This window comes from Hyla sarda, chromosome 2, assembly GCF_029499605.1.
Source record: "Hyla sarda isolate aHylSar1 chromosome 2, aHylSar1.hap1, whole genome shotgun sequence".
In the NCBI taxonomy this organism is placed as follows: Eukaryota; Metazoa; Chordata; class Amphibia; order Anura; family Hylidae; genus Hyla; species Hyla sarda.
The window spans coordinates 248,456,929-248,468,286 of record NC_079190.1 but is presented as its reverse complement, the minus strand read 5'-3'; the positions used below and the strand labels follow the sequence as shown (position 1 = coordinate 248,468,286).

At 41.5% G+C, this 11,358-nt stretch overlaps 1 protein-coding gene across 4 annotated transcripts in view; it reads right to left on the bottom strand.

Moving 5' to 3' along the window:
* Positions 1–1,941: 1,941 nt before the first annotated feature.
* Positions 1,942–11,358, bottom strand: part of LOC130355960 (uncharacterized) — a 51,278-nt gene continuing 41,861 nt past the window's right edge. The window contains exons 6-8 of one of the 4 annotated variants that reach the window (XM_056556896.1): positions 10,306–10,366; positions 3,840–3,977; positions 2,227–2,350 (exon numbers count right to left, since the gene is read on the bottom strand). In XM_056556896.1, coding sequence (XP_056412871.1) covers positions 3,881–3,977; positions 10,306–10,366 — 158 coding nt within the window. In that variant the 3' untranslated portion in view covers positions 2,227–2,350; positions 3,840–3,880. Of the gene's footprint in view, positions 2,351–3,489; positions 3,978–10,305; positions 10,367–11,358 lie in introns of those variants that run through there. The other 3 variants (XM_056556898.1, XM_056556895.1, XM_056556897.1) reach the window with 3 other exon arrangements.

Sequence of the window (11,358 nt, the reverse complement as noted above, 5' to 3'; positions counted from 1 at the left end):
CAAATTTTAGCATTTTTCACCAATAAATGATGCAAGTATCGACAAAAATTTACCACTAACATAAACTAGAATATGTCACGAAAAAACTATCTCGGAATCAGAATGAAAAATAAAAGCATCCCAGAGTTATTAATGCTTAAAGTGACAGTGGTCAGATGTGCAAAAAACGCTCTGGTCCTTAAGGTTCAAATAGGCTTGGTCCTTAAGGGGTTAAGAATCTGTTCACATCTGTGTCTAAGTTCCAGTTCTCTGTCTCAGAAATTATAATTTCACAGGGAAATTTTTGGACATCTCGGCTTAATAAGATGGACTCCATTATAAGTCAGAGAAGTCCACTAGGCACCAGAATTTTTCATTATAAACAGTGGTATAATTTTACATCCATATCGAATCCGCCAGTTCCAGCTCAACTGCAGGTCCAATGATCTTGACTAACAGCTTCTAATTCAGATTATCAGACCTGCAGTTAGGCCAGAACTTGTAGTTGTAATATGGATTTAAAAATTGTTCATATTCGGCCAGTGTGAACCCAGTCTTATACTCCATTTCTATTAGGGTATAATAACAATACTATTAGGTTATGTTCACACAGGGGAAAATCTCCATGCAGGCTTTCTACTGACAGCGGAGTGCCAGCATACCATGCCAGTGCTAGGACCCCTTGGAAATGTACGGTCTCATACATGGCATTGCATTTCTGTGCTGAGTCCACAGAAAGAATATGTAGAATATAGGTCTATTCTTTCTGCAGACAATGACATTTATATTTCCATGCTGGATGTTTCCAGTGGAGAAATTCTGCTATGTGAACAGAACAGAAGAATCCCATGGAAATCAATACAGAATCTCTGTGCAAAATTCCAATGCGGAAATTCTGCAGTGTGAACATAGCCTTAGGGTGTTCTAACTCAGTATGCCACAGAAACAATCCTATGCAGATGTATTAAATAGATTTTTGGCTGTAAAAAAGTCTGAAAACAGATCTGCCATGTGTGTAAAATTCTATTCTCTTCTTTAAGTAAATAATGTATTTTCGATTTTTCTTGATGGGTTTTTATTAACCAGAAGAAATAATTCTACAATTGTTTTAGTTTACAGGGGCCCAGTGTGCGAGGAGGCCTGCCGCCCTTCGCTGTGCCGCTGCTGCTCACTGTTCTAAAGCGGCAGCGGTGCATAATAGCGCAGCGGGCACTTTAGACTGCAGCCGGCCGACCCAGGTCTGACGAGGGACACTGTGTGAGTGACGTCCCTATGCAGACCCGTGCAGGAGGAAGTGAGTGACGTCACTCATTAGGCCACCGCCGGAGAGGAGAAGGGATACGCAGGCCAGGTAAGTGTGTCTATGTGTGTGCCTCTGTGTGTGTCTGTGTGTTGGGGGGGGGGGCTCTGCTACCTAATGTGGAGAAACTGCTACCTAATGTGGGGAATCTATGCTACCTAATGTGAGGAAACTGCTACCTAATGTGGGAAATCTATGCTACCTAATGTGGAGAATCTATGCTACCTAATGCGGCGAATCTATGCTACCTAATGTGGGGAAACTATGCTACCTAATGTGCAGAATCTATGCTACCTAATGTGGGGAATCTATGCTACCTAATGTGGGGAAACTGTTCGGGGAAATATAAAACCACCCCATTAACTTGAATGATTATATGTTGAAATTGTTGATCGCTGGGTGCGCTGTTATGTCCACCAATCATGACCAAGCATGTCCTCCAAATAGGCCATAACATTGTATAGTATACTTTTAGGAACTGCAATCCTACATATTGTGAAGGTTTTTTGTTGTTGTTTTTTTTTTTTTTTTAAAGGATATTGTTTGACCATTCTTTGTATTACACATATCTGCATATCATGATCCCAGAATCTTAAATTATAATTGTATTCCGTTTTATCACATGTGATCTTAAAGTGTACCTGTCATATATCACAAAAAAAGTTACATTTTACTCAGTAATTCTGGTCAAGTACATATAATGATTTTGTGTCTAGCACCTATTTCTCTAACAAATACCTTCTAACTGTTGTTCACTTGGTTTGTCATTCTGTGCTTTGGAGGGGGCGTGTCCTCACTCTGCATGACTCATCTTCCTCTCTGAGCCCGCTGTGCTGGATGTATTCATCTAATTACTGCAGGCTGTTCTGTAACATCATCCTCTGTTTTCATACTGCAGTCTGATATGACAGGAGTGAGCACAGAGGAGTGCTAGTCACTCACTTACTGGACTTTGTCCATGCCTGTGCTTCAGCTAAGACAAAAATGATGCTGCAGCCAGGCAGGATTATGTTCTGGATTGTGTGAGGACCCCTAGTGGTGTTTTTTTTTCTTTCAGATTTTTCATGATTTCTGGAAGAGGGGAATAAAATGTTATTGTGACGTATGTTAGAAAGGTTAATGTTTTGTCAAGATTTACAACATAAAAAAAGTTTTGTAATCTGACAGTGCCCATTTGAAGTGCAAAATCATGCTATTTAAACTGGCCACACAGAAAACAGGCAGTGTAGATGTATATTTTAGTTATACCTTTGTTATTTTCAACAGTCTTGGGGCCGTTTTAAGCTCCTTTTTTGGCTGGGCTGCAAAAAGTAACAAAACAAACATTAACTCAACTTCCGCTGTTGCCCTGTTGCGCTGCTATCTGTCTTCAGTCCTCCGTTCCCAGTCTCCTTTCCTACTTCCGTGTGACTGGATCATCACACTGCGGTCAGCGTATTGCCGGCCGCAGTGAGTTCCCGCCTCAGCCGGTGATAGGCGCTCAGCCTATCACCGGCTGAGGCGGGACCTCATTGTGGCTGGCAATACGCTGACCGCAGTGTGACGATCCAGTCACACGGTCTCCACATGGGATCGTCACACTGCGGTCAGCGTATTGCCGGCCGCAGCGATGTTCAACCTCGGTCAGTGATAGGCTGAGCGCACTGTCATGAAAGAAGCCTGGGCCCCGCCTCGGCCTTTAGCTCGGGCTCCTTACATGACAGTGCGCTCATCACTGTCATGTAAGGACCCCGAGCTAAAGGTCGAGGCGGGGCCCAGGCTTCTTTCATGACAGTGCGCTCAGCCTATCACTGACCGAGGTGGAACATCGTTGTGGCTGGCAATGCGCTGACCGCAGTGTGACGATCCCATCTGGAGACCGGGACCGGAGGACCGAAGACCAATAGTGGAGCAACAGGGGAACGGCGGAAGGTGAGTAAATGTTTGTTTTGTTACTTTTTGCAGGCCAGGCACAATAGGAGCTTAAAAAGTCCGGCAACAATACTACTTTAACTAACGATAGATTAACAAGTAATAAAGACTGAAGTGAAAATATTAAAGGTGCCTCCAATTCTATAGTCAACATATCCTTTAGCACTTTGCTGAGATGGCCATATACAAAAAATACAAAAAACTTAAATATGCAGAAAACAATAGTCCTTAGAAAAACTGATATAGAATCGGAACAGATTATACACTCTAGGAAAATGTATGTTATGTCCCTATTCAATTATTTATTTATTCATTCATTTATTTTTTCATTTTACTTAGATAGAAACATATTCTACAGCAACTTGTAATTCTACAGAAGTCCAACTAAAGTAAATGCTATGGATAACAAAATCTTAGCACATAATAGATGAACATTTTCTTTAAGCAACACCCTATTATAGAGGATGCTCTAAACATGTGGTTTGCAATTTAACTCAAATGCAAATGAGAGTTCTGGTATTTATTACTTTACCATTAGACATTGTTAAGAGAGTTGATAAAACAAACAGGGATGTATAAACACCAAAGGCAAACTAGGCAGAACCTTTATGACAGCTAAATTAAGCAGAATCACAAATAAGTCAAAGACCTTTTAAAGAACAAAGCCTATTATTATGCAGTTGATGCCAGCTATAGTGAAGAACAGAAGAGCTCATTCAGGAACATTAGACGTTCGTTGCCAAACCTGAATTTCCAAACTTTTTGACCTTCTTCCAAAAGCATAGCACTAAAACAAAAAGATATAAAGGAATTACGATGAAATTGTTGGGGTTTATTTGGCGGTTGTGGAAATTCTGTTTGGATGTGGTAGAAAATCTGTTTGGACGTGGTAGAAATTTTCTGCTGCAAAAGCTACAAGTTAAATATGGATTTTACATCAGATTTCACCCATTGTGCTGCACTGACAAGTATTGAACATGCTTTAAAGGGGTACTCCGGTGAAAACCTTTTTTCTTTTAAATCAACTGGTGACAGAAAGTTAAACATATTTGTAAATTACTTCTATAAAAAAATCTTAATCCTTCGGGTACTTATTAGCTGCTGAATGCTACAGAGGAAATTCCTTTCTTTTTGGAACACTGATGACATCACGAGCACAGTGCTCTCTGCTGACATCTCTGTCCATTTTAGCAACCATGCATAGCAGATGTATGCTAAGGGCAGCATGGTGGCTCAGTGGTTAGCACTGCTGCCTTGCAGTGCTGGGGACTTGGGTTCAAATTCCACTAAGGACAACAATAAATAAAGCGTTATTATTATTATAATAACGTCAGCAGAGAGAACTGTGCTCGTGATGTCATCAGAGAGCATTCCAAAAAGAAAAGAATTTCCTCTGTAGTATTCAGCAGCTAATAAGTACAGGAAGGATTAAGATTTTTTAATAGAAGTAATTTACAAATATGTTTAACTTTCTGCCACCAGTTGATTTAAAAGAAAAAAGGTTTTCACCAGAGTACCCCTTTAATTTTGAAAAAGTGAGTGTATGATGTTTTGTAAAAGCTCATTTATTTGCACTATATTATACTTTGTTGTGGATTTCCAGAATGGAATTCACACTGAATATTCTGTGAGATAAGGGTCTTAGCTGGAAAAACACAAACATGCTGGCTGTGTACGGAATGAAACATGATGAACGTGTGGATCTTTCAGTGGTCATCATAGGTTTTAGCTGCTGGACCTTCAAAGATCAGCTGACTGTCCGCAGATTCTCGACAAATAATAAAGGCTATTTCCCACATGTACACATTTATTTTGTGAAGCTCAAAGGCCCAATCAGCTGTGATTCACACTAAACCAGTCAATTTTGATTCACACTAAATAAATGCATAAATGCAGGATATGGACTGGTAGTATGTTGGGGCCATTAAATTGAATAGGGCCCTGCAGCTAAGCTGCGCTCTATGTTGACATGCCTTTTTGGAAGGTATGCAAGCAATGTACTGATATTGTAATGTGCAATACAGCCTTAGGATCAGGGGCGAATCCAGATTCTAGGCTCGGGAGGGGCACTATTAGGCTAGGTTCACACAACGGGATTTCCGCCTGCAATTCCGCTGATAAAATGTATAGTGTAGTGAATGGGTTTCCGTTCACAAATTCACACTTTGGAATTTGTGAAGCGGAATTTGTGAACGGAAAATTTCCGCCTGAAGAATGGCGTTTCTCATTCTTCAGACGGAAATACTGGTGGAACACATTGCAGTCTATTGGAGTCTACTGCAGTGTCTGCGTGGCCCTAGCGCCGACTGATTCAGTCAGCGCTGGCCACACTCGGAATCTCCGGGTGGAAATTTTCTGCCCATAGATTCCGCAGTATGAAACTAGCATTAGAATATTTTGTGTTTTCAGAAAGAAAATAAGGTGTTGCTTAAGGAACTTACAATATTATAACCTTGTTTAAGACTCATAGGCCATGTTCACACGACAGAATTTCCAATGCGAAATTTGGCACGGAAATTGCGCTGCAGCAGAGTCCCGTTGAATTCAACAGGATTCTGCTGCTCCGCAGAATATCCATGCCAGATGTTTCCAGCATGGAAATTCAGTTTTCTTAATCACGTTCATTCTTCTGCAGGCACCTTGCAGACATTCTGTAGTGTGAACATGGCCTTACATTACAAACAGATAGGATATGTTTAAACAGATATTTCACTATTTCAAAGATAAGACATTTTAAGCAGTTTATGTATAATATATAAGAATGTTTACATAAACAGGACTACACATAGGACACATTGTCACACATTTACACTGGAAGAAAGGAGATTTTGTTTAAGGCAAAGGAAAGAGTTTTTTACACTAAGAACAATAAGGATGTGGAGTCCTCTGCCTGCAGATTTGGTTTTATTAGAGTCTGTACAGACATTTAAATAGCAACTGGATGAATACTTGCAAAAACATAACATTTAAGGCTAGGTTCAGACTACGGAATTTCCTCTTGCAATTCCGCTTTGAAATTGCAGGCGGAAATTCCGCTTGCTAAAATGTATAGTGTAGTGAATGGGTTTCCATTCACAAATTCACACTTTGGAATTTGTGAAGCGGAATTTGTGAACGGAAAATCCGCTTGGAAATTTCCGCCTGAAGAATGGCGTTGCGGAACACATTGCAGTCTATTGAAGACTGCCGTGTCCGCGCGGTCCTAGCGCTGACTGATTCAGTCGGTGCTGGCCGCACTTAGAATCTCCTGGTGGAAATTTTCTGCCCGGAGATTCCGTAGTCTGAACCTAGCCTTAGGGATATAGGCCCTGATTTTTAGCATGTTGTGATACCCGTGGTGTAGCATGTTGCAGAAAATTATTTCCAGTATAATAATCAAATATACCAATTGCCATAGAATGGGAAAGTACTAAAGAAACATTTTTCTTTTAAAACTGCAGCTCCCAGTATGACCTTAAGTATGTGGTAAGAGTATGTTGGGAGTTGTTGTTTCACCCATTATTACTGAAAAACTTACAAGAGACTCCAGCACTGATGTGACAGTCAGGCAGTATACACAATGATATCAGTGACTACAGGTGATGTCTTCTCTATAGTGAGGAGAATACACAATAATATCAGTGACTACAGGTGACGTCTTTTCTATAGTGAGAATACACAATGATATCAGTGATTACAGGTGACGTCTTCTCTATAGTGAGGAGTATACACAATGATATCAGTGACTACAGGTGACATCTTCTCTATACTGAGGAGAATAAACAATGATATCAATGATTGCAGATGACGTCATCTCTATAGTGAGGAGAATACACAATGATATCAGTGACTACAGGTGACATCTCTATAGTGAGGAGAATACAGAATGATATCAGTGACTACAGGTGACATCTCTATAGTGAGGAGAATACAGAATGATATCAGTGACTACAGGTGACATCTTCTCTATAGTGAGGAGAATACACAATGATATCAGTGACTACAGGTGACATCTTCTCTATACTGAGGAGAATACACAATGATATCAGTGACTACAGGTGACTTCTTCTCTATAGTGAGGAAAATACACAATGATATCAGTAACTACATGTGACATCTTCTCTATAATGAGGAGAATACAGAATGATATCAGTGATTGCAGGTGACACCTTCTCTATAGTGAGGAGAATACACAATGATATCAGTGACTACAGGTGACATCTTCTCTATAGTGAAGAGAATGTACAATAATATCAGTGACTACAGGTGACGTCTTCTCTATAGTGAGGAGAATACACAATGATATCAGTGATTACAGGTGACATCTTCTCTATAGTGAGGAGAATACACAATGATATCAGTGACTACAAGTGACATCTTCTCTATAGTGAGGAGAATACACAATGATATCAGTGACTACAGGTGACATCTTCTCTATAGTGAGGAGAATACACAATGATATCAGCAGGGGCGTAGCTAGAAACCACAGGGCCCCGATGCTAAAAATTGTCCTGGGCCCCCCAACCCATATCCCCCCACAGCCCCCCCCCCCCTCCGACGACCTGCTTTCCCAATCCCTGACGACCCCCTTACTCGGCCTAAGCTGCACAAAGATACCAATTAATATGGAAAAAAAAAAAACAGGAGGTGCGCCCCTCGTGAAGACCGTTTACCAGTTGTGACAAAGTGAAAAAAAGAATAACATCACTCCCCTATACCACCAATATACAGTCCCATGTAAATAACATCACTCCTATACCACCAATATACAGTCCCATGTAAATAACATCACTCCTATACCACCAACATACAGTCCCATGTAAATAACATCACTCCCCTACACCAATATACAGTCCCATGTAAATGTCATCACTCCCCTACACCAATATATAGTCCCATGTAAATAACATCACACCAATGCTTGTCTCCATTCCTGTTGCTTTTTCATGGCAAGAATAATGGGGGAGATTTATCCAACCTTGTGCAGAGGAACAATAGAGCAGTCGCCCATAGCAACCAATCACATTTCAGCTTTCCTTTTTCAGAGACCTTTTTTTTAAATGAAAGCTGGAATCTTATTGGTTGCTATGGGCGACTGCTCCAGTGTTCCTCCAGCATGCCCGGACAGCCCTTCAGCTGTTGCAAAACTATAACTCTCAGCATGCCCAAGCAGCCATTGACTGTCTGGGCTTGCTGGGAGTTGTAGTTTTGCAACATCTGGATATCTGGTGTACTAGTTTGCCTCAGTATTGGAGGAAGGCATTTTGTATAGTAAAAGCCCCCCACACACTCCATCCTCAGTCTCCTCATTATCACCGGTCCCCCCCTCATCATTACACACACACACACACACACACACACACCCACCCCCTGTCCTCGGTCTCCTACTCCTAATTAACATTACTCCACATCCCAACCCCCACCCCGTCCTTCTCATCAACATTACACCCCCCACCAATCCCGGCTCGGCTCTACTCACCTTCCTGAAGATGAGCGGTGCGAGGCTGGAGAGTCTGCTTCTCCTGTCACTGCCGGCTGCCTGGGATAGATCTTGCGGGGTCAGAGGCTGTGACAGGTCACGTGCATGCCTGCGCTGCTCTCCCACCAGCCCTCTGCCTGTCTGTTGACCCTGCTGCAGCAACAGGGCCCGGGCAGTTTTAAAAAAGTGCTGGCAGTGGCGGACCCGGGACCTGTTGCTGCAATATATAGTTTAGTAAAGTGGCAGTGGGGCCCTGCGACCCTTGCGACCTCTATAGCTACGCCACTGGATATCAGTGACTACAGGTGACGTCTTCTCTATAGTGAGGAGAATATACAATGATATCAGTGACTACAGGTGATGTCTTCTCTATAGTGAGGAGAATACACAATAATATCAGTGATTTCAGGTGACGTCTTCTCTATAGTGAGGAGAATACATAATGATATCATTAACTATAGGTGATGTCTTCTCTATAGTGAGGAGAATACAAAAAGATATCAGTGACTACAGGTGACGTCTTCTCTATAGTGAGGAGAATACACAATAATATCAGTGATTTCAGGTGACGTCTTCTCTATAGTGAGGAGAATACATAATGATATCATTGACTATAGGTGATGTCTTCTCTATAGTGAGGAGAATACAAAAAGATATCAGTGACTACAGGTGACGTCTTCTCTATAGTGAGGAGAATACACAATGATATCAGTGACTACAGGTGATGTCTTCTCTATAGGGGCTATAACATTGCATACACTGATTTCCAGCACTGTTTACTGCAAAGCCATAGCTTTGCATTGTTCATTGTTATCGGTGGTCGATTGCTCAAGCCTGAATCTCAGGCTTGGAGCAATCAATCGTCAATCGGACGAGCCGGAGGGAGGTGAGTGACCCTCTGCTCGCGCCCTAGCTGATCGGGACAGCGCATTTTCACTGTGGTGGTCCCGATCAGCTCCACTGAGCAGCCGGGAAGGTTTTACTTTCGTTTTAGATGCAGCGTTCAACTTCAACCGCGATCGCTGCTGCGCGCTATTAGCCCCGGGTCCCCGCATTTACATGCCGGGACCGACCAGATATGACACGAGGTCACTGCGTGACCGCGCATTATATTGTGGGAGCCGGCCACGGACGTAACTATACGTCCGTGGTCGTTAAGGGGTTAATAAGATGGACAGAGAGGGTAGAAATCACTCACCATACTCCATCTATGCTGTAGAAACATGAGGACGCCGATCTAAGGCGTCTTCCGATGGTGAGAAAGTGAAACTGGATGTTACACTCCGGGTTGTATCACATGACTGGTTGTCCCAACAACGTGTTATCTGTGGCCACCGCATGTGCAGTGCTGAGCAAAGAAACAGCGGACGCCATCTTACTCTCACTATGTTATAATGTGAAACGGGTGCACAGCAATCTCCTATACAGAGCTCTATTTGCAGAAGGGGTTAACCAAGGTGCAGCGCATGGCGTCGCACACTTACATCCCCATACCATCTCGGTAGGCGGCTTTATATAGGCAACTCCACTGGTACTAGATGAGTGCTCACCGTCTCATTTCTGGAGAAGTGCATCCAATACATAAGGTGCAACATATTTGTGACCTGTGTACTTAATTATAAATTATATCAAGCTATAGATGTACAAAAAACATTACTTATGCATAAGATGTTGTACATTGCATTTTTGGTGAGTGATTCTCCTGATCTCAGCTCTGTCTGAAAAATTAAAGGAAAAAGGAAAAAAAGTAGAAATTAGTACCTAAAATTGAGATTAATCCAAAGTATACATATATGAAGCCAACATTCTTATGCCTTATAAATTTCCTGTGAGATTTTAAAATTGACATTTAAACCATGTGATTCTAGCATATTTAATTCATAAATCCACCACAATTCCCGGCGTTTGAGAACTGTGGTGCGATTTCCACCCCTTTTTGGTGGGGGTACATGATCTACTATAGTAAACATCAGATCCTTCTCATTATGACCACATTCCATAAAGTGACTTGGGACCGGTAGGCCCATGCGTTTTTTAAGTATTGAGTAACGATGTTGGTTCATTCTTGTTTTTACACTTACAGTAGTTTCTCCTACATAAAGTAGGTTGCATGGACATTTAAGTATATAGATCACATGAGCCGCATCACATGTAAGATGAAAATTAATTCTGTACTTTTTCAAAGTTGTGGGATGGACAAATTCAGTACCTTTTTGCATGTAGGAACAATTGATACAGGAAAGACATGGAAATGACCCTTTCCTGATGGTAGAAATATAGCGCTGTGTAGATTTTTTAACAGACACATCTGCATTTACAATTTTATCTCTTAGATTTGTTGTACGACAATATGACATCAAAGGAAAATTGGCAAACTCTGGGATGTGGTTTAGACAACTGTTCAGAATATGCCAATGTTTCATTACAATATTTGTGATTTTATTAGACACCTCAGAGTATGTACTTACAAAGGCAATGTGTTTTTCTTGGCCTTTTTATGTTTGGTTTCCAATGGGGCAGATCTCTCCAGAGACAAAACTTTTTGTTTGCAATTGTACACCACCCTATGTGGATACCCACATTTCTTGAAATTACACATCATTGTGTTTAATGCTGGTTTTATTCTGTCCTCCTCACTGATGATTCTCTTTCCACAAATCATCTGACTGATGGGCAAGGAACAAATGATGTTACGAGGATGATGGCTATC